The 23,908-nt window shown below is 48.6% G+C and overlaps 1 protein-coding gene across 1 annotated transcript in view; it reads left to right on the forward strand.

Moving 5' to 3' along the window:
- The window catches only part of plcd4a (phospholipase C, delta 4a), a 117,433-nt gene extending 96,493 nt beyond the window's left edge, over positions 1–20,940 (forward strand). The window contains exons 12-13 of the mRNA XM_072468692.1: positions 17,799–17,948; positions 19,271–20,940. Of these exons, the coding sequence (XP_072324793.1) occupies positions 17,799–17,948; positions 19,271–19,368 (248 nt within the window). The 3' untranslated portion in view covers positions 19,369–20,940. The remainder of the gene's footprint in view (positions 1–17,798; positions 17,949–19,270) is intronic.
- Positions 20,941–23,908: the final 2,968 nt, after the last annotated feature.

Raw genomic sequence — 23,908 nt, forward strand, 5'->3', positions numbered from 1 at the left:
CCCCTTCACAAAACCATGCTGCCTCTCACTAATACGTCCATTTGCTTCCAAATAGGAGTAGATCCTGTCTCGAAGAATTCTCTCCAGTAATTTCCCTACCACTGACGTAAGGCTCACCGGCCTATAGTTCCCTGGATTATCCTTGCTACCCTTCTTAAACAAAGGAACAACATTGGCTATTCTCCAGTCCTCCAGACATCACCTGAAGACAGTGAGGATCCAAAGATTTCTGTCAAGGCCTCAGCAATTTCCTCTCTAGCCTCCTTCAGTATTCTGGGGTAGATCCCATCAGACCCTGGGGACTTATCTACCTTAATATTTTTCAAGACGCCCAACACCTCGTCTTTTTGGATCTCAATGTGACCCAGGCTATCTACACCCCCTTCTCCAGACTCAACATCCACCAATTCCTTCTCTTTGGTGAATACCGATGCAAAGTATTCATTTAGTACCTCGCCCATTTCCTCTGGCTCCACACATAGATTCCCTTGCCTATCCTTCAGTGGGCTAACCCTTTCCCTGGCTACCCTCTTGCTTTTTCTGTTCGTGTAAAAAGCCTTGGGATTTTCCTTAACCCTATTTGCCAATGACTTTTCGTGACTCCTTTTAGCCCTCCTGACTCCTTGCTTAAGTTCCTTCCTACTTTCCTTATATTCCACACAGGCTTCGTCTGCTCCCAGCCTTCTAGCCCTGACAAATGCCTCCTTTTTCTTTTTGACGAGGACTGCAATATCTCTCGTTATCCAAGGTTCCCGAAATTTGCCGTATTTATCCTTCTTCCGCACAGGAACATGCCGGTCCTGAATTCCTTTCAACTGACATTTGAAAGCCTCCCACATGTCAGACGTTGGAAATTGCCATGGAAATTGTCCCATTGGGCAGACGCAGCATGGGTTCATAAAGGGCAGGTCATGCCTAACTAATTTAGTGGAATTTTTTGAGGACATTAACAGTGTGGTAGATAACGGGGAGCCAATGGATGTGGTATATCTGGGTTTCCAGAAAGCCTTTGACAAGGTGCCACACAAAAGGTTGTTGCATAAGATAAAGTTGCATGGCATTAAGGGTACAGTAGCAGCATGGATAGAGGATTAGTTAATTAATAGAAAGCAAAGAGTGGGGATTAATGGGTGTTTCTCTGGTTGGCAATCAGTAGCTAGTGGTGTCCCTCAGGGATCAAGGTTGGCCCCACAATTGTTCACAATTTACATAGATGATTTGGAGTTGGGGACCAAGGGCAATGTGTCCTCGTTTGCAAACGACACTAAGATGAGTGGTAAAGCAAAAAGTGCAGAGGATACTGGAAGTCTGCAGAGGAATTTGGATAGTTTAAGTGAATGGGCTAGGGTCTGGCAGATGGAATACCATGTTGACAAATGTGAGGTTATCCATTTTGGTCGGAATAACAGAAAAAGGGATTATTATTTAAATGATAAAATATTAAAACATGCTGCTGTGCAGAGAGACCTGGGTGTGCTAGTGCATGAGTCACAAAAAGTTGGTTTACAGGTGCAACAGGTGATTAAGAAGGCAAATGGAGTTTTGTCCTTCATTGCTAGAGGGATGGAGTTTAAGACTAGGGAGGTTATGCTGCAATTGTATAAGGTGTTGGTGAGGCCACATCTGGAGTATTGTGTTCAGTTTTGGTCTACTTACTTGAGAAAGGACGTACTGGCACTGGAGGGTGTGCAGAGGAGATTCACTATGTTAATCCCAGAGCTGAAGGGGTTGGATTACGAGGAGAGGTTGAGTAGACTGGGACTATACTCGTTGGAATTTCGAAGGATGAGGGGGGGATCTTATAGAAACATATAGGATTATGAAGGGAATAGATAGGATAGAAGCGGGCAGGTTGTTTCCACTGGCGGGTGAAAGCAGAACTAGGGGGCATAGCCTCAAAATAAGGTGAAGTAGATTTAGGACTGAGTTTAGGAGGCACTTCTTCACCCAAAGGTTGTGAATCTATGGAATTCCTTGCCCAGTGAAGCAAATGTCTTTCATTAAATGCTTTTAAGATAAAGACAGATAGTTTTTTGAAGAATAAAGGGATTAAGGGTTATGGTGTTCGGGCCGGAAAGTGGAGCTGAGTCCACAAAAGATCAGCCGTGATCTCATTGAATGGCGGAGCAGGCTCGAGGGGCCAGATGGCCTACTCCTGCTCCTAGTTCTTATGTTGATTTACCCTCAAACATCCGCCCCCAATCTAGGTTCTTCAGTTCCCGCCTAATATTGTTATAATTAGCCTTCCCCCAATTTAGCACATTCACCCTAGGACCACTCTTATCCTTGTCCACCAGCACTTTAAAACTTACTGAATTGTGGTCACTATTCCCGAAATGCTCCCCTACTGAACCCTCTGCCACCTGGCCGGGTTCATTCCCCAATACCAGGTCCAGTACCGCCCCTTCCCTAGTTGGACTATCTACATATTGTTTTAAGAAGCCCTCCTGGATGCTCCTTACAAACTCTGCCCCGTCCAAGCCCCTGGCACTAAGTGAGTCCCAGTCAATATTGGGGAAGTTGAAGTCTCCCATCACCTCAACCCTGTTGTTGTGGACGGTGATCAGCCCGAGGTCACAGTGCACCGCGGTAGAAACGGCATAGGCAGACAGAGGGATGAGGTCCTGCAACATGAATTCGGGGGGTTAGACAGAAGGTTAAAAAACAGGACCTCGAATGCTGTGATATCGGGATTACATCCTGTATCACGGGCGAGTGAGTGTAGAAAGAGGAGGACGAGTCAGATAACGTCTGGCTGGGGGGGATGTTGCAGGAGGGAGGGTATTTGTGCATGTGTGTGGTTGGGCCGGGTGTGCCCTGCAGCGGGTGTTTTTGAGGGGTGGGGGGCGGCTGGGGACATTCCCATAGCGTTGGGGTTGGGGGGAGTCGGGGATGGCGACTCCATTTTTAAATGGCGAGCGAAGCTCCTCAATGCAGAAACTGGGGTTGTGTGCAGCCTTGGCCACATGTTCCCCACCGAGACCCCGTGTCTAACGGCAGTCGCGCGTTATAGCGTTGTGCTTCTCAACGCTGCGAGCCCCGGGAAACACGCGGCTAAACGTGCTCGCTGAGGGACTGAGCTCCCATTTAGTTAAATTGCGTCCATAATCTTTTCACAACACCACTAATACCCTCCCCCCACCCTCTCACTAGCAGCTGATGGTAACTATATCTTTAAAGTAGGAAATGAATGGCCGCCACCTCAGCTAGAACCCTCGTCCCACCCCCCGACGGTGCACTTGACCTACTCTAGATATAGAAACTCCATAAGTGGCATTGTTGCTTACCGCTCCAGGGTCCCGGGTTCGATTCCCTGCTGGGTCACTGTCTGTGCGGAGTCTGCACGTTCTCCCCGTGTCTGCGTGGGTTTCCTCCGAGTGCTCCGGTTTCCTCCCACAGGTCCCGAAAGACGTGATTGTTAGGTGAATTGGACATTCTGAATTCTCCCTCTGTGTACCCGAACAGGCGCCGGACTGTGGCGACTAGGGGCTTTTTCACAGTAACTTCATTGCGGTGTCAATGTAAGCCCACTTGTGACAATAAAGATTATTATTATTATTACCAGCCAATTCCAGGGCTGGATTATTTGTTATTACTTCCTACCAGCTGGTGATGTTGTGCCATATTTAAATTGTGAAATACCGCCACCTATTGATGGGAACCTCAATTTACAACAGGAGGCAGAGAGAAATTTAGATTTAAATTTAGAATTATTGTCACGTGTCCCAAGGTACAGTGAAAAGTGTTGTTCTGTGTACAGTCCAGGCAGATTGTTCCATACATGAAAACACATAGGACGTACGATAAATACACAATGTAAATACATAGACACAGGCATCGGGTGAAGCATACAGAGTGTAGTACTACTCAGTAGGGAAGACGTGTGAAGACATCAGTTCAGTCCATAAGAGGGTCGTTTAGGAGTCTGGTGACAGTGGGGAAGAAGCTGTTTTTGAGTCTGTTCGTGCGTGTTCTCAGACTTCTGTATCTCCTGCCCGATGGAAGAAGTTGGAAGAGTGAGTAAGCCGGGTGGGAGGGGTCTTTGATTATGCTGCCCGCTTCCCCAGGCTGCGGAGGTGTAGATGGAGTCAATGGATGGGAGGCGGGTTTGTGTGATGGACTGGGCTGTGTTCACGACTCTCTGAAGTTTCTTGCGGTCCTGGGCCGAGCAGTTGCCATACCAGGCTGTGATGCAGCCAGATAGGATGCTTTCTATGGTGCATCTGTAAAAGTTGGTAAGAGTTAATGTGGACATGCCAAATTCCCTTAGTTTCCTGAGGAAGTATAGGCGCTGTTGTGCTTTCTTGGTGGTAGCGTCGACGTGGGTGGACCAGGATAGATTTTTGGAGATGTGTACCCCATGGAATTTGAAACTGCTAGCCATCTCCACCTCTGCCCCATTGATACTGACAGGGGTGTGTACAGTACTTTGCTTCCTGAAGTCAATGACCAGCTCTTTAGTTTTGCTGGCAATGAGGGAGAGATTGTTGTCGCTGCACCACTCCACTAGGTTCTCTATCTCCCTCCTGCACTAAAACCATAAGACAAGTACTCTGACTGATCATTGTTCGAGCTCTGACCCAGTATGGTCATGTCATCAGCAAACTTGTAGATGTATAGGGAGTATAGTAGGGGGCTAAGCATTAGTATTAGTATTGGTATTAATGTGGGGTATTCAAGAAGAATGAGAGTTAGAGAACGAGTGAGAGATATAATGAGAGAAGAGAGGGAATAATAATAATAATCGTTTATTGTCACAAGTAGGCTTCAATGAAGTTACTGTGAAAAACCCCTAGTCACCACATTCCGGCGCCTGTTTCATAGAATTTACAGTGCAGAAGGAGGCCATTCGGCCCATATAGTCTGCACCCTACCCAAGCCCACACTTCAACCGTATCCCCATAACCCAGTAACCCCACCCAACACGAAGGGCAATTTTTGGACACTAAGGGCAATTTTATCATGGCCGATCCACCTAACCTGCACATCTTTGGACTGTGGGAGGAAACCGGAGCGCCCGGAGGAAACCCACGCAGACACGGGGAGAACGTGCAGACTCTGCACAGACAGTGACCCAAGCCGGGTATCGAACCTGGGACCCTGGAGCTGTGAAGCAATTGTGCTAATCACTGTGCTACCGTGCTGTTCGGGGAGGCCGGTACGGGAATTGAACGCGCGCTGCTGGCATAGTTCTGCGTGAGGGAGAGAGGGAGAATGAGAGAGTGAGAGAGAAAATGAGAGGGTGAGTGAGAGGGAATGAAAGAGGAATGAGAGATTGACAGAAAGAGAGAATGAACGAGAGAGAATGAGAGGGTGAGGGAGAGAGAATGTACAAGAGAGAGTGAGTGAAAGAGAGAGAGAGAGACAGAGTGAGAGAGAGACCGAGTGAGAGAAAGAGAGAATGAGCAAGAGTGAGAGAATGAGCGAGAGTGAGAGAGACAGAGTGAGAGAGAGAGAAAGAGAGACAGGGTGAGAGAGAGAGACAGAGTGGAAGAGAGAGAATGAGCGCGAGCGAGAGAGAGAGACGGAGTGAGAGAGAATGAGCGAGAGAAAGAGAGGGACTCATAATAGAGGTCCCCCATTTAAAAGGTAGGTGGGGTGAAATGTTTTCTCTCAGAGCGTCATGAGTCTCTGGAATCCTCCCCCTGAAAGGGAAGCAGTGTCTGTGAATATTGGTAAGACAGAGGTGGATAGCTTCTTGGTGAGCAAGGGAGCTGATAGGTTATCATGAGGGTAGGTGGGATGCAGATTTGAGGCTTCTATCAGATGATCTTATTAAATGGCAGAGGGGGTTGATGGGCCAAATGGCTTACTCCTGCTCCTTGTATGAGTGGGAGAGAGAAGGTAAGAGATAATAAGAATTGCTTATTGTCACAAGTAGGCTTCAAAGGAAGTTACTGTGAAAAGCCCCTAGTCGCCACATTCCGGCGCCTGTTCGGGGAGGCTGGTACGGGATTTGAACCCGCGCTGCTGGCCTTGTTCTGCATTACAAGCCAGCTGTTTGGCACACTGTGCTAAACCAGCCCCAAGATGGAGAGAGTGGGAGGTAGAAAGAGTGAGAGAGAGAGAGCGAGAGAGTGAGATATAAAGAGAGTCAGAGATACAGAAAGAGTGAAAGATGAGAGAGGTAGAGAGAGTGAGTAAGTGAAAGATAGAAAGAGAGAGTGCATGAGAGAGTGTGTGTGAGAGAGAAAGAGTGAGAGATAGAGAGATAATCTAAATATCTAATTTTGCTTATGTTAAACATTTAGCAGCTAATTGAAATTTACTGTTTAAATTCTAAATTCCGTCTAAGATTAAGCGGGACTATACGATCTACCCACTGGAAAGCAGCTGAAGTTAGTTCATTAAGAAAACTGGTTTAAACTCCCTTTTCTGTACCAGGGGCTGAGCTGGTTTCAGGTTAAACAAATGCAGGCCTCTGTGACTCTGGGACTGTGACCTCGAATAAGAGTGCTGGGAGTTGAGCGAGAGAGAATTCAGCCAAGGTGGCGCTCCTACACTTTTTCCAACTTTTTCACTCAGTGGGAACTATTTTTAAAAATCTACTACAGGGGAACAAGCTAGCTGTCTGGTGAGTATCTGGTGACTGTGAGTGAGGCAGGTAAGGAGACCCAGAGGGCAAGGGTGCAGGAGCTTCAGAATTTGCAATTACCCCACAGGTTTGAGGTTCCCTCAGCTGATTTGGAAGAGAGCGGGGGCTGCTGAGTTTGTCGAGCTGACTGAAGGTGGTCCTGTGGTACAGGAAGCCATTTAACTGGGGGAGCAGACATTGTAGTGGCGGCGGGGGGGCGGTATCCTGAGGGGCGGTCAACACTGTTCTGTGCGGCCAAGGCGGCTGTGCAGCCAGCCCAGTGCCAGGGTTCGGGACAGCTGCTCCGGGCTGGAGAGGAACTCGCAACAGGAGGGGGAGGATCCAGTTGTCCTGGTCCATGTGGGTACCAATAGCATTGTCAGGATGAGGATGGAGATTCTGCTTGGAGAGTTTGAGGAGCCAGGCACTAAATTAAACGACAGAACCTCGAAGGTGACAATCTCTGGGTTATTACCTGAGCCACGTGGAAATTGGCAAATAAATTTAGAGGATAGAACACTTAAGTGCGTAACGATCATAGAATTTACAGTGCAGAAGGAGGCCGTTCGGCCCATCGAGTCTGCACCGGCTCTTGGAAAGAGCACCCTACCCAAGGTCAACACCTCCACCCTATCCCCATAACCCCATAACCCAGTAACCCCACCCAACACTAAGGGCAATTTTGGACACGAATGGCCAATCCACCTAACCTGCACATCTTTGGACTGTGGGAGGAAACCGGAGCACCCGGAGGAAACCCACGCAGACACGGGGGGAACGTGCAGACTCCGCACAGACATACATGGCTCAAGATTGATGTGTGAGAAGTGGGGAGGGGAGGTGGTGGCTTACATTCCACCATGGCAGATGGTGAAATTGAATTCAACAAAAACCAGGAATTAAAAGTAAAAACTCATCCGATTCACTAACATGGGCAGCACGGTAGCATAGTTGTTAGCACTGTTGCTTCACAGCTCCAGGGTCCCGGGTTTGATTCCCGGCTTGGGTCACTGTCTGTGTGGAGTCTGCACGTTCTCCCCGTGTCTGCGTGGGTTTCCTCCGGGTGCTCCGGTTTCCTCCCACAGGTCCCGAAAGACGTGATTGTTAGGTGAATTGGACATTCTGAATTCTCCCTCTGTGTACCCGAACAGGCGCCGGAGTGTGGCGACTAGGGGCTTTTTCACAGTAACTTCATTGCGGTGTCAATGTAAGCCCACTTGTGACAATAAAGATTATTATTATTATTACCAGCCAATTCCAGGGCTGGATTATTTGTTATTACTTCCTACCAGCTGGTGATGTTGTGCCATATTTAAATTGTGAAATACCGCCACCTATTGATGGGAACCTCAATTTACAACAGGAGGCAGAGAGAAATTTAGATTTAAATTTAGAATTATTGTCACGTGTCCCAAGGTACAGTGAAAAGTGTTGTTCTGTGTACAGTCCAGGCAGATTGTTCCATACATGAAAACACATAGGACGTACGATAAATACACAATGTAAATACATAGACACAGGCATCGGGTGAAGCATACAGAGTGTAGCACTACTCAGTAGGGAAGACGTGTGAAGACATCAGTTCAGTCCATAAGAGGGTCGTTTAGGAGTCTGGTGACAGTGGGGAAGAATCTGTTTTTGAATCTGTATCGTACGTGTTCTCAGACTTCTGTATCTCCTGCCCGATGGAAGAAGTTGGAAGAGTGAGTAAGCCGGGTGGGAGGGGTCTTTGATTATGCTGCCCGCTTCCCCAGGCTGCGGAGGTGTAGATGGAGTCAATGGATGGGAGGCGGGTTTGTGTGATGGACTGGGCTGTGTTCACGACTCTCTGAAGTTTCTTGCGGTCCTGGGCCGAGCAGTTGCCATACCAGGCTGTGATGCAGCCAGATAGGATGCTTTCTATGGTGCATCTGTAAAAGTTGGTAAGAGTTAATGTGGGCATGCCGAATTCCCTTAGTTTCCTGAGGAAGTATAGGCGCTGTTGTGCTTTCTTGGTGGTAGCGTCGACGTGGGTGGACCAGGATAGATTTTTGGAGATGTGTACCCCATGGAATTTGAAACTGCTAACCACCTCCACCTCGGCCCCGTTGATGCTGACAGGGGTGTGTACAGTACTTTGCTTCCTGAAGTCAATGACCAGCTCTTTAGTTTTGCTGGCAATGAGGGAGAGATTGTTGTCGCTGCACCACTCCACTAGGTTCTCTATCTCCCTCCTGCACTAAAACCATAAGACAAGTACTCTGACTGATCATTGTTCGAGCTCTGACCCAGTATGGTCATGTCATCAGCAAACTTGTAGATGTATAGGGAGTATAGTAGGGGGCTAAGCATTAGTATTAGTATTGGTATTAATATGGGGTATTCAAGAAGAATGAGAGTTAGAGAATGAGTGAGAGATATAATGAGAGAAGAGAGGGAATAATAATAATAATCGTTTATTGTCACAAGTAGGCTTCAATGAAGTTACTGTGAAAAGCCCCTAGTCACCACATTCCGGCGCCTGTTTCATAGAATTTACAGTGCAGAAGGAGGCCATTCGGCCCATATAGTCTGCACCCTACCCAAGCCCACACTTCAACCCTATCCCCATAACCCAGTAACCCCACCCAACACGAAGGGCAATTTTTGGACACTAAGGGCGATTTTATCATGGCCGATCCACCTAACCTGCACATCTTTGGACTGTGGGAGGAAACCGGAGCACCAGGAGGAAACCCACGCAGACACGGGGAGAACGCGCAGACTCTGCACAGACAGTGACCCAAGCCGGGTATCGAACCTGGGACCCTGGAGCTGTGAAGCAATTGTGCTAATCACTGTGCTACCGTGCTGTTCGGGGAGGCCGGTACGGGAATTGAACGCGCGCTGCTGGCATAGTTCTGCGTGAGGGAGAGAGGGAGAATGAGAGAGTGAGAGAGAAAATGAGAGGGTGAGTGAGAGGGAATGAAAGAGGAATGAGAGATTGACAGAAAGAGAGAATGAACGAGAGAGAATGAGAGGGTGAGGGGGAGAGAATGTACAAGAGAGAGTGAGTGAAAGAGAGAGAGAGAGACAGAGTGAGAGAGAGACCGAGTGAGAGAAAGAGAGAATGAGCAAGAGTGAGAGAATGAGCGAGAGTGAGAGAGACAGAGTGAGAGAGAGAGAAAGAGAGACAGGGTGAGAGAGAGAGACAGACAGAGTGGAAGAGAGAGAATGAGCGTGAGCGAGAGAGAGAGACAGAGTGAGAGAGAATGAGCGAGAGAAAGAGAGGGACTCATAATAGAGGTCCCCCATTTAAAAGGTAGGTGGGGTGAAATGTTTTCTCTCAGAGCGTCGTGAGTCTCTGGAATCCTCCCCCTGAAAGGGAAGCAGTGTCTGTGAATATTGGTAAGACAGAGGTGGATAGCTTCTTGGTGAGCAAGGGAGCTGATAGGTTATCATGAGGGTAGGTGGGATGCAGATTTGAGGCTTCTATCAGATGATCTTATTAAATGGCAGAGGGGGTTGATGGGCCAAATGGCTTACTCCTGCTCCTTGTATGAGTGGGAGAGAGAAGGTAAGAGATAATAAGAATCGCTTATTGTCACAAGTAGGCTTCAAAGGAAGTTACTGTGAAAAGCCCCTAGTCGCCACATTCCGGCGCCTGTTCGGGGAGGCTGGTACGGGATTTGAACCCGCGCTGCTGGCCTTGTTCTGCATTACAAGCCAGCTGTTTGGCACACTGTGCTAAACCAGCCCCAAGATGGAGAGAGTGGGAGGTAGAAAGAGTGAGAGAGAGAGAGCGAGAGAGTGAGATATAAAGAGAGTCAGAGATACAGAAAGAGTGAAAGATGAGAGAGGTAGAGAGAGTGAGTGAGTGAAAGATAGAAAGAGAGAGTGCATGAGAGAGTGTGTGTGAGAGAGAAAGAGTGAGAGATAGAGAGATAATCTAAATATCTAATTTTGCTTATGTTAAACATTTAGCAGCTAATTGAAATTTACTGTTTAAATTCTAAATTCCGTCTAAGATTAAGCGGGACTATACGATCTACCCACTGGAAAGCAGCTGAAGTTAGTTCATTAAGAAAACTGGTTTAAACTCCCTTTTCTGGACCAGGGGCTGAGCTGGTTTCAGGTTAAACAAATGCAGGCCTCTGTGACTCTGGGACTGTGACCTCGAATAAGAGTGCTGGGAGTTGAGCGAGAGAGAATTCAGCCAAGGTGGCGCTCCTACACTTTTTCCAACTTTTTCACTCAGTGGGAACTATTTTTAAAAATCTACTACAGGGGAACAAGCTAGCTGTCTGGTGAGTATCTGGTGACTGTGAGTGAGGCAGGTAAGGAGACCCAGAGGGCAAGGGTGCAGGAGCTTCAGAATTTGCAATTACCCCACAGGTTTGAGGTTCCCTCAGCTGATTTGGAAGAGAGCGGGGGCTGCTGAGTTTGTCGAGCTGACTGAAGGTGGTCCTGTGGTACAGGAAGCCATTTAACTGGGGGAGCAGACATTGTAGTGGCGGCGGGGGGGCGGTATCCTGAGGGGCGGTCAACACTGTTCTGTGCGGCCAAGGCGGCTGTGCAGCCAGCCCAGTGCCAGGGTTCGGGACAGCTGCTCCGGGCTGGAGAGGAACTCGCAACAGGAGGGGGAGGATCCAGTTGTCGTGGTCCATGTGGGTACCAATAGCATTGTCAGGATGAGGATGGAGATTCTGCTTGGAGAGTTTGAGGAGCCAGGCACTAAATTAAACGACAGAACCTCCAAGGTGACAATCTCTGGGTTATTACCTGAGCCACGTGGAAATTGGCAAATAAATTTAGAGGATAGAATACTTAAGTGCGTAACGATCATCGAATTTACAGTGCAGAAGGAGGCCGTTCGGCCCATCGAGTCTGCACCGGCTCTTGGAAAGAGCACCCTACCCAAGGTCAACACCTCCACCCTATCCCCATAACCCCATAACCCAGTAACCCCACCAAACACTAAGGGCAATTTTGGACACTAATGGCCAATCCACCTAACCTGCACATCTTTGGACTGTGGGAGGAAACCGGAGCACCCGGAGGAAACCCACGCAGACACGGGGGGAACGTGCAGACTCCGCACAGACATACATGGCTCAAGATTGATGTGTGAGAAGTGGGGAGGGGAGGTGGTGGCTTACATTCCACCATGGCAGATGGTGAAATTGAATTCAACAAAAACCAGGAATTAAAAGTAAAAACTCATCCGATTCACTAACATGGGCAGCTTGGTAGCATAGTTGTTAGCACTGTTGCTTCACAGCTCCAGGGTCCCAGGTTCGATTCCCGGCTTGGGTCACTGTCTGTGTGGAGTCTGCATCAAGCTCGGCCCCGTTCTCCATCTTGTGGGACAGGACGGCCCCAATACCATACGGGGATGCATCACATGTGACGAGCAAAGGCTTTCCAGGATCATAGTGGATTAGTAACCCAGACGACGACAATTGTTGCTTTACCCGCCGGAAAGCGGTTTCTTGCGGCTGACCCCAAACCCAGGTGTGATTTTTCTTTAGCAGAAGGTGCAAAGGGGCCAGCGTAGTTGCCAGATTGGGGAGGAACTTCCCGTAATAGTTTACGAGACCGAGAAAAGAACGAAGATGCGAAGTGTCAGTCGGGGTGGGGGCATGTTGAATTGCACGCACCTTCTCTGCGACGGGGTGCAGACCTTCGCGGTCCACCCGATAACCTAGGTAGACGACTTCCTTTGCCTGAAATACGCACTTTGTGCGACGTAAACGGACTCCAGCCTCCGAAAGGCGTCTAAGGACAGCCTCCAGATTTTCCAAATGCTCTTGCTCCGACGTCCCTGTAATCAACACGTCATCTCGGTAGACAGCCACACGTGGTAAACCTCTCAAAATGCCCTCCATAACACGTTGAAAAATTGCGCAGGCAGAGGATACTCCAAAAGGCAACCGTGTATATTCATACAGGCCCTGGTGTGTGTTAATTGTTACATATGGTCGGGAGGCAGGGTCCAGCTCCAACTGCAGGTAGGCGTGACTCATGTCTAATTTTGTGAATGAGAGTCCACCTGCAAGTTTCGCGTAGAGATCCTCTATGCGAGGCATTGGATATCGGTCGAGTCGGGAAACTGTATTCACTGTAAGTTTATAGTCGCCACACAAGCGAACTGTGGCATCTGGCTTCATTACTGGTACAATTGGTGCTGCCCAGTCAGCAAAACGGACGGGCCTGATAATACCCAAACTCTCCAAATGAGTGAGCTCCCCTTCTACCTTCTCGAGCAAGGCGTAAGGCACTGGGCGCGCCCGGAAATAGCGCGGCTCCTGGCTCAACTTGGATACGGGCTACGGCCCCTTTTATTTTCCCCAAACTGGGCTGGAATACCTCTGGGTATCGTCCTAGCACCTCAGTCAACCCTCCAGAAACTGTTTGGAGGATGTGCTGCCATTGCAACCGCAAATGGCGCAACCAGTCCCGACCCAACAGGCTGGGCCCATGGCCACGCACTACGATAAGTGGGAAACGCCCCTCCTGGCGTCCATAGACAACAGGGGTCATTGTAGTTCCTGCAATGTCCAGTGGTTCCCCCGTGTAGGTGGCCAACCTGGCCTGTGAGTCAGTTAATGTAAGGGTCTGTATACCCTGCTTGATGCGTTCGAATGTCCTCTGGGCGATCATGGAGACCGCTGCGCCAGTATCCAACTCCATCTCCAGCGGGTGGCCATTGACCCGTACTGTCACCTTAATGGGGGCCACACGGGGAGCTGCCACACAATGCAGCTGCAGGCAGTCGTCCTCCGTCTCCACGTCCTCAGGAGTGGTCGCCGCAGGTTCATCCACATGGAAGGTATGGCCTCTGGGCTGGTCCCAGTTACGGCCCCTGGGCTGGTCCCAGTTTCGGTCGGAATGACGGCGCCTCTGGCGTCCCCAGGACCGCCGTCCGCGACGGGGTCGGCGCCTACAAGTCTGGCACGGACATGGCTCCTCGTCCATTGGCTCTGGAGAAGGCTCCCTTCGGGGAGGAATGTCCGATGGCCACTGGTGTCGGTCCGGACGTTGCCTCGCCCAAGGTACCGCAGGAGTGCGGGGGGACGTTTTTGGGCGGAAAGGGTTGCGCCCCAAGGCATGCACTTCCATTCCCTGTAGCTCCTGTACTCCTCGCTCTGCGCCCTCTCGGGACAAGACTATTTGTATTGCCTGTTGAAAAGTCAATGTTGGCTCCGCTAACAACTTTCTCTGGGTTGCTGCATTGTTAATACCGCAAACCAAACGGTCACGTAACATTTCTGACAAGGTCTCACCATAGTCACAGTATTCCGCAATCCCGCGTAGCCTGGATAAAAAATCGGCAAGGGATTCTCCAGGGGTCCTCTCAGCGGTATTAAATCGGTAACGCTGGACTATCGTGGACGGGGTTGGGTTAAAATGCTGCCCCACTATATTCACAAGTTCATCAAACGTTTTGGTGTCCGGTGCAGCTGGGTACGTAAGGCTCCTAATCACCCCAAACGTATGCGCCCGCAGGTGGTGAGCAATATGACCACCTGGCGCTCGTTTTCGGTGATATTGTTTGCCCGGAAATAGTAACGCATCCGTTGTGTGTACTGGTTCCAGCTTTCCAGCGCAGCATCAAAAACATCCAAACGTCCGTACAGAGGCATGGTATAATAGAAAACAACTTCCAACCTGTATCCAACAAAAATCCCAGGGAGGTGGCTTCAGCAGTGTGGACAGCTATTCACTTTTACCTTCGTCGCCAGTTTTGTAAGGGCCACGAAGAATCCAGCACAAGTTTTAAGGATACAAAATAATAACATTTATTTACTATAACAATCTATACATAACAGTAGCAGTAACTTCCCTTGCTACCTTCTCCTTCCTGCTGGTTCCTGAACTGGCCAGCTTATTTATACTAGGAGTTTCTCCGCCCCCCTCATTGGGGAAGTTCATACTCCCACAGGATTGTGGGATAGTCATTCGTCCCCAGCCAATCGTAAGTAGGCAGGTTATAACAGTATGTTCTGATACATATTACAGAGACATGTCTGTAGGGTGACATGAATTGAGCCCGAGAATTTTCAAAGAATTTACAGCGCAGAAGGAGGCCATTCGGCCCATCGAGTCTGCACCGGCTCTTGGAAATGGGCACCCTACCCAAGGTCCACACCTCCACCCTATCCCCATAACCCAGTAACCCCACCCAACACTAAGGGCAATTTTGGACACTAAGGGCAATTTATCATGGCCAATCCACCTAACCCGCACATCTTTGGACTGTGGGAGGAAACCGGAGCACCCGGAAGAAACCCACGCACACACTGGGAGGATGTGCAGACTCCGCACAGACAGTGACCCAAGCCGGAATCGAACCTGGGACCCTGGAGCTGTGAAGCAATTGTGCTGACCACTATGCTACCGGGCTGGAGGATACATGGCATTTCGGAAGGCCAGGAAGATAGGAAATGGTTGGGGGGGGGGTGTAGCTCTGTTAATTAGTGATAGAATTAATACATTTGAGAGGGATGACATAAGTTCAGAAACCAGAATGTAGACGTGGTTTGGATAGAGATGAGAAAAGATAAAGGCTGTAACTAACTTGTCGAGTGCTGAACAGACTCCGCAGCAGTAACCAGATTGGAATGAAGTGTATAAGTGGGAAAATAATAGGGCTTAAATGATCAAAAGGGGTCAGGTGTAAAAGTAAACACTTGAAGTGGTGGCGAGTGAAACTAAGATGGGAGTCCAGTGAACAACTTGAATAGAAATTTGCATTAGGAGATAAGGTGGTGAGTTGAAGTTTAGTTGTATTTCAAGGGAAAAATGTGCAACTGGCTAAGATCATAAATGAATAAAGCAAAGTATTAGTTTCACTTCACCCAAAAGCAGTAGCCATAAAACAATCATGGAATCGGGTGCTCCGGTTTCCTCCCACAGTCCAAAGATGTGCAGGTTAGGTGGATTGGCCATGATAAAATTGCCTTTAGTGTCCAAGACATTTAGGTGGGGTTACTGGGTTACGAGGATAGGGTGGAGGTGTGGGCTTAAGTGGTGTGCTCTTTCAAAGAGCTGGTGCAGACACGATGGGCCGAATGGCCTTCTGCACTGCAAATTCTATGGGGAGAATGTGCAGACTCCGCACAGACAGTGACTCAAGCCAGGAATTGAACCTGGGACCCTGGAGCTGTGAAGCAACAGTGAACATAGAACATGGAACAGTACAGCACAGTACAAGCCCTTCGGCCCACGATGTTGCGCCGTCTATTTATCCTAATCTAAGATCAACCAGATTTCTGAGACTCCCCCTCATTCTTCTGAACTCCAGCGAACACAATCCTAACCGACTCAATCTCTCCTCATACGACAGACCCGCCACCCCAGGAATCAGCCTGGTAAACCTTCGCTGCACTCCCTTCATAGCAAGAATATCCTTCCTCAGATAAGGACACTAAAACTGCACACAATACTCCAGGTGTGGTCTCACCAGGGCCCTGTATAATTGCAGCAACACATCCCTGCTCCTGTACTCAAAACCTCTCGCAATGAAGGTCAGCATACCATTAGCCTTCTTTACTGCTTGCTGTACCTGCATGCTTACCTTCAGTGACTCATGTACCAGGACACCCAGACCTCTTTGCACATTCTCGTCTCCTAATTTATGGCCATCCAGATAATAGTCTGCCTTCCCGTTTTTGCCACCAAAGTGGATAACCTCTCATTTATCCAAATGATCTGGCATTTGCCATTCACTTGCCCACTCACTGAACTTGTCCAAATCACACTGAGGGATCTCTGCATCCTCCTCACAGCTCACCCTCCCACCCAACTTGGTGTCATCTGCAAATTTAGAGATATTTTGTTCCCTCATCTAAATCATTAATGTATATTGTGGATAGCTGGGTTCCGAGCACTGTACCTCACTTGTCACTGCCTGCCAATTTGAAAAAGACCCATTAATTCCTACTCTTTCTTTCCTGTCTGTCAATCATTTTCTAGCCCACTCAATCCACCCCTAATTTTACATGCTTTAATTTTACACGCTAATCTCGTGTGCGCCCAAAGCCTTCTGAGAGTTCAAATAAACCACATTCTCAGGCGCCTCATCAATGATACTAGTTACACCCTCAAAGAATTCCAATACATTTGTCAAGAATAATTTCCCCTTCATAAATCGATGCTGATTCTGTCCGACCCTGAAACTGTTTTCTAAGTGCTCTGCTATAATATTGACCAGCTGCCACATCATAACAGGAGAATTTTTTTCTCTCTCAGTGGTGAGCGCTCTTCGGAATTCTGTTCTTCAATATGCAGTGGAAACAAAGTCTTTGAACATTTATGAGGCAGAGCTAACATAGATTAACATAGATTAACATAGAACATAGATTAACATAGAATTTACAGTGCAGAAGGAGGCCATTCGGCCCATCGAGACTGCACCGGCTGTTGGAAAGAGCACCCTACCCAAGGTCAACACCTCCACCCTATCCCCATAACCCAGTAACCCCACCCAACACTAAGGGCAATTTTGGACACTAAGGGCAATTTATCATGGCCAATCCACCTAACCTGCACATCTTTGGACTGTGGGAGGAAACTGGAGCACCCGGAGGAAACCCACGCACACACGGGGAGAACGTGCAGACTCCGCACAGACAGTGACCCAAGCCGGAATCGAACTTGGGACCCTGGAGCTGTGAAGCAATTGTGCTATCCACAATGACATTGTGCTGCCCCTAGATATAGATTGTTGGTAAGCAAGAGGGTGAAATGTTACTGGAGGTAGGTATGTAGAATTAAGGTTAAGTCAGATCAGCCATGATCTTGGCGAATGGCCGAGCAGGCTCGAGGGGCCGAGTGTGAGTGTGACAGAGTGAGTGTGAGTGAGTGTGAATGAGTGTGAGTGAATATGAGTGAGTGTTTGTGTATGTGTGAGCGAGTGGGAGTGAAGTGAATGTGAGCATATGTGTGCGAGTACGAGTGAGTGAGGGTGTGTGAAAGTGAAGTGAGTGTGAGTGTGTGTGTGAGTTGTGTGTGTGAGTGCGTGAGAGCGAGTGTGAGCCTGAACCCAGTCTGCTTCGTGTCTGGTATCCACAGTAGCAAAATGGGTATTTTTGTCAGGAGTGTGTGGATAGAGAAGCGGAGGGAGCCGGGGTGTGGGGGGGGTGGGGAGGGACTGATTGCTGTTATAGCACAGGAGCAATGGGCTGAATGGCCTCCTGCCATTCTGAGTTGGGTAGGCTGTCACCTGAGTGATCAACATGTTCCTTTTCACTGTTCTCACCAGGTTTTAACCCCGTGTGGTACGAGACGCTGAGTTTCATTGTTCATGTCCCCGATCTCGCTCTCGTCCGATTTGTGGTTGAAGATTATGACCTAACTTCAAAGAATGATTTTGTGGGCCAGTACACGTTACCATTCACCATGATCAAGGAAGGTGAGATACCTGCCCGTTCATCTTTTACTGATAGAAAGAACTCGTCCCATTTCTATGGCACGCTTCACCCTCACATAAGATCATGAGAACATAAGTTCATAAGAAACAGGGGCAGAAGTAGGCCATTCAGCCCATCAAGCTGCTCCTCCATTCAATAAGACCACGGCTGATTTGGTTGTGACCTTCACTCCACTTTCCTGTCTGACCCCCACAACCCTTGACCCCCTTATCAGTCAAAACTCTGTCTAACTCATCCTTGAATATATCGAGTGACCCACAGCCTCCACTGCCCCGTGAGGGAGAGAATTCTAACAATTAACAATCCCAATTGTAACCAATTAATAATCCACCAAACTGGCCCACGTTTCAGGTGGTAATCCAGAGATCCTCCTTTGAGGTTCTTCCTTTTAATTTAGCTTCCATCTCCTCATGCTGCCGAAGCAGGATCTCTTTCCTTGTTCACTCTGTGTTATTGGTACCTATATGGACCACGATAAGTGTATCGTCCGCCTCCCTCGACAGTTTCTCTCCAGCCCCGAGACGATGTCCCAAATCCTGGCACCGGGCAGGCGTCACACCCGCCTGGACTCTCGGTCTCAGCTACAGAGAACAGGGTCTATCCCCCAATGTCCACCACATCCACAACACTCCTTTTCATCCCCCTCCACGTAAATGGCTTCCAGTGTCGCAGGGCCGCGCTCAGCTTCCCCATCCACCCTGCAGCCTTCGCTCTCGTTCACACCAGCTGCAGGAGCCGTATCCTGTCGGACAATAGTGAGGGTGGAGGCTCCTCCACTCCTGCCTCACTCGCGGTCACTCCCTCCTGTCCCTGACCACTGACCAGAGCCAACAAATGCTGGCCTTGCCAGTGACCCGCACATCCCGTAGTTCCCGTACCAGCCTCCCTGAACAGGCGCCGGAATGTGGCGTCTAGGGGCTTTTCACAGTAACTTCATTTGAAGCCTACTTGTGACAAGAAGCGATTTTCATTTCATTTTTCATTCATCTTGCGAGCAAGTAAAAAACAGGTAGAGGGCGAGAAGAGATGCGGGAGGGGCTGGGTGGTTGGGGGGGGGGGGAGGGGATGTGAGGGGCAGGGAAGGTGCGGAATAGGCTAATGCGGGAAGTTGAGAGGGGAAGAGGAGTAACAGAAGAGATTGGGGGAAGAGTAGAGATGGGGAGGGCAAGGGGGAGGGCGACGGGGAGGAGAGAAATGGGGTTGGAAGAGATGCACGGAAGTGAAGAGGTGACTGCGGGGCGGGGAGCTGGTCCTCTCTTTAACCTTTGCTTATCTCTAATGGCATGGTCTCTTCCTCTTCCAGGCTACCGCCACGTTCACCTGCTCTCGAAGGATGGGATGGCAATCCCTCCTTCCTCCTTGTTTGTCCACACCAGGATTACGGAGGCAGCAGGAAGATAGTTCAGCATGAGGATAATTGAACACGACCTCTCATCTCTCACCCCCACCATTCCCTCACTGTTTTTATAGCCGTGTATAGGTTTACTTGTATTTTTTATATTTAATTCACTGCTGTTTATAAGTTAGCGGGAGGTCATAGTTGAATTGTTACCACTCAATTAATACGTCAGCTGCTGTGTTTCATCGGGATGTTTCCTGAAGGCGGATTTCAATCCCAATTCCCAATTTATCTTTTCTCCGGGAAGCTGGTTGTGGTGAGGCATGGTGCCATTGTCCATTGGTGGGCTGAGCCGGGGTAGGTGGAGCCTGTCGGCATGGCAACAGGCTGGTCCCTCCTGTCAATGGATGGTGTCCAAGGTCAGGCCATCAGCTTTCTTAAAAAGGTCACTGATAGGAGTAATCTATAGGCCACCAAACAGTAACATTATGGTGAGGCAGGAAATAAACAAAGAAATAACTGATGCATGTAGTAATGGTACAGCAGTTATCATAGGGGATTTTAATCTGCTTGTCAATTGGGTTAACCAGGTCGGTCAAGGCAGCCTTGAGGAGGAGCTCATAGAATATATCCGCGATAGTTTCCTAGAACAGTATGTAATGGAACCTATGAGGGAACAAGCGGTCCTACATCTGGTCCTGTGTAATGAGACAGGATTGATTAATGATCTCATAGTTAGGTATCCTCTCAGAAGGAGCGATCACAATATGGTGGAATTTCAAATACAGATGGAGGGTGAGAAGGTAAAATCAAACACTAGTGTTTTGTGCTTAAACAAAGGAGATTACAATGGGATGAGAGAAGAGCTAGCTAAGGTAGCCTGGGGGGCAAAGACTCTATGGTGAAACAGTTGAGGAACAGTGGAGAACCTTTCAAGCAATTTTCACAGTGCTCAGCAAAAGTTTATACCATCAAAAAAGGACGGTAGAAAGAGGGAAAACCGACCGTGGCTATCTAAGGAAATAAGGGAGAGTATCAAATTGAAGGGAAAAGCATACAAAGTGGCAAAGATTAGTGGGAGACTAGAGGACTGGGAAATCTTTAGGGGGCAACAGAAAGCTACTAAAAAAAATGATAAAGAAGAGTAAGATAGAATATGAGAGTAAACTTGCTCAGAATATAAAAACAGGAAGTAAAAGTTTCTACAAATATATAAAAGAGTGACTAAATATTGGTCCTTTAGAGAGTGAGAAGGGAGATTTAATAATGGGAGATGAGGAAATGGCTGAGGAACTGAACAGGTTTTTTGGGTCGGTCTTCACAGTGGAAGACACAAATAACATGCCCGTGACTGATGGAAATGAGGCTATGACAGGTGAGGACCTTGAGATGATTGTTATCACTAAGGAGGTAGTAATGGGCAAGCTAATGGGGCTAAAGGTAGACAAGTCTCCTGGCCCTGATGGAATGCATCCCAGAGTGCTAAAAGAGATGGCTCGGGAAATTGCAAATGCACTAGTGGTAATTTACCAAAATTCACTAGACTCTGGGGTGGTCCCGGCGGATTGGAAATTAGAAAATGTGACACCACTGTTTAAAAAAGGAGGTAGGCAGAAAGCGGGTAATTATAGGCCAGTGAGCTTAACTTCGGTAGTAGGGAAGATGCTGGAATCTATCATCAAGGAAGAAATAGCGAGGCATCTGGATGGAAATTGTCCCATTGGACAGATGCAGCATGGGTTCATAAAGGGCAGGTCGTGCCTAACTAATTTAGTGGAGTTTTTGGAGGACATTACCAGTGCGGTAGATAACGGGGAGCCAATGGATGTGGTAGATCTGGATTTCCAGAAAGCTTTTGACAAGGTGCCACACAAATGGTTGCTGCATAAGATAAAGATGCATGGCATTAAGGGTAAAGTAGTAGCATGGATAGAGGATTGGATAATTAATAGAAAGCAAAGAGTGGGGATTAATTTCTCTGGTTGGCAATCAGTAACTAGTGGTGTCCCTCAGGGATCAGTGTTGGGCCCACAATTGTTCACAATTTACATAGATGATTTGGAGTTGGGGACCAAGTGCAATGTGTCCACGTTTGCAGACGACACTAAGATAAGTGGTAAAGCAAAATGTGCAGAGGATACTGGAAGTCTGCAGAGGGATTTGGATAGTTTAAGTGAATGGGCTAGGGTCTGGCAGATGGAATACAGTGTTGACAAATGTGAGGTTATCCATTTTGGTAGGAATAACAGCAAAAGGGATTATTATTTAAATGATAAAATATTAAAACATGCTGCTGTGCATAGAGACCTGGGTGTGCTAGTGCATGAGTCGCAAAAAGTTGGTTTACAGGGGCAACAGGTGATTAAGAAGGCAAATTGAATTTTGTCCTTCATTGCTAGAGGGATGGAGTTTAAAGACTAGGGAGGTTATGCTGCAACTGTACAAGGTGTTAGTGAGGCCATACCTGGAGTATTGTGTTCAGTTTTGGTCTCGTTACCTGAGAAAGGACGTACTGGTGCTGGAGGGTGTGCAGAGGAGATTCACTAGGTTAATCCCAGAGCTGAAGTGGTTGGATTACGAGAAGAGGTTGAGTAGACTGGGACAGAATTTAGAAGGATGAGGGGGGATCTTATAGAAACATATAAGATTATGAAGGGAATAGATAGGATAGATGCGGGGAGGTTGTTTCCACTGGCAGGTGAAAGCAGAACTAGGGAGCATAGCCTCAAAATAAGGGGAAGTAGATTTAGGACTGAGTTTAGGAGGAACTTCTTCACCCAAAGGGTTGTGAATCTATGGAATTCCTTGCCCAGTGAAGCAGTAGAGGCTCCTTCAATAAATGTTTTCAAAATAAAGATAGATTGTTTTTTGAAGAATAAAGGGATTAAGGGTTATGGTGTTCGGGCCGGAAAGTGGAGCTGAGTCCACAGAAGATCAGCCATGATCTCATTGAATGGTGGAGCAAGCTTGAGGGGCCAGATAGCCTACTCCTGCTCCTAGTTCCTATGTTCTTACAGTATTGGCCACAACGAGGGTCTGCCTTAGTATCACACATACAAGGAGAAAGAGTGTATGGGGGGGGTGGATTGAGGGAAGGGTAGGGGAGAGCTGTTACTGTGGTGGGGGCACAACCTGACAGCTCTGACTGGGAGCCTCAATCCTTTCTGGATGCGATGGGCCCTGGCAGAAATTCCTCAGCATCAGGACCCCCATTATAGAGAGATCTCTCAAAGAACAAAGAACAAAGAAATGTACAGCACAGGAACAGGCCCTTCGGTGTCTCCATTGGTGTCCCCAGGATAGAGAGATCTCACCATCGGGATGCATAGAATGGATATATAGAATTTACAGTGCAGAAGGAGGCCATTCGGCCCATTGAGTCTACACTGGTCACCGAAAGTGCACCCTACCCTCACCCACACCTCCACCCTATCCCCGTAACCCAGAAACCGCACCTAGGGCAGTTTATCATGGCCAATCCACCTAACCTGCACATCTTTGGATTGTGGGAGGAAACCGGAGCACCCGGGGCAATTGAAATATGAAAATATGAAAATCGCTTATTGTCACAAGTAGGCTTCAAATGAAGTTACTGTGAACAGCCCCTAGTCTCCACATTCCGGCGCCTGTTCGGGGAGACTGGTAAGGGGAATTGAACCCGTGATGCTGGCCTTGTTCTGCTTTACACGCCAGCTGTTTAGCCCACTGTGCTAAATTGAAACCCACGCAGACACGGGGAGAATGTGCAGACTCCGCACAGATAGTGACCCAAGCCGGGAATCGAACCTGGGACCCTGGCGCCGTGAAGCAACAGTGCTAACCACAGTGCTACCCAATGATATGGGGCGGCATGGTAATAGGATCCCTATCATGGAGAAATCTCTCCATCAGGACCCCCATCATAGGGAAATCTCTCTTTCTAGAGCTCTCGCCACCTGGATCGCCAATATGGAGGGATCTCTGCATCAGCACCCCCTTTGATCTCTCCATCGTGGCTCTGGTTAGAGACAGAGTCTCTCTCTCTCAATCGGACTCGATCAGACCCTTTGTGTGTAGAGATACCGAGGGCGGTGTTTATTTTTCCAGATCCCAGTACCCAGTGGAGATCCGGTAGGATTGGCGTGAAAGGGCTAAGTTATGAAGACAGGTTTCTTGGACTAGCATTGTATTGCTTTGAGTTTGGAGGATTAAAACGTGATTTAATCAAGGTTTAACAGTCCGGCCGGGGTGATGTCAGGACGGACTTCTTCACCCTCTGGGGGTGGGCGGGGGGGGCGGGCGGAGGGGGGATGCGGGGCGGGGGGGGGGGGGGGGCGGGGGGGGTGTGTGTTGGGGGGGGGGTGCGGGGGGTAGAAATCCAGAACTCTTTCCAGTGAAGCTGGGGGTGAATTGAACAGCTGGAAAATTGGCCACGTGTTGTTTGGTAAGGGTTTACATAGATACATAGAAGATAGGAGCAGGAGGAGGCCTTTGGGCCCTTCGAGCCTGCCCCGCCATTCATCACCATCATGGCTGATCATCCAACTCAATAGCCTAATCCTGCTTTCTCCCCATAGCCTTTGATCCCATTCTCCCCAAGTGCTATATCCAGCCGCCTCTTGA

This window comes from Scyliorhinus torazame, chromosome 2, assembly GCF_047496885.1.
Source record: "Scyliorhinus torazame isolate Kashiwa2021f chromosome 2, sScyTor2.1, whole genome shotgun sequence".
NCBI lineage: Eukaryota > Metazoa > Chordata > Chondrichthyes > Carcharhiniformes > Scyliorhinidae > Scyliorhinus > Scyliorhinus torazame.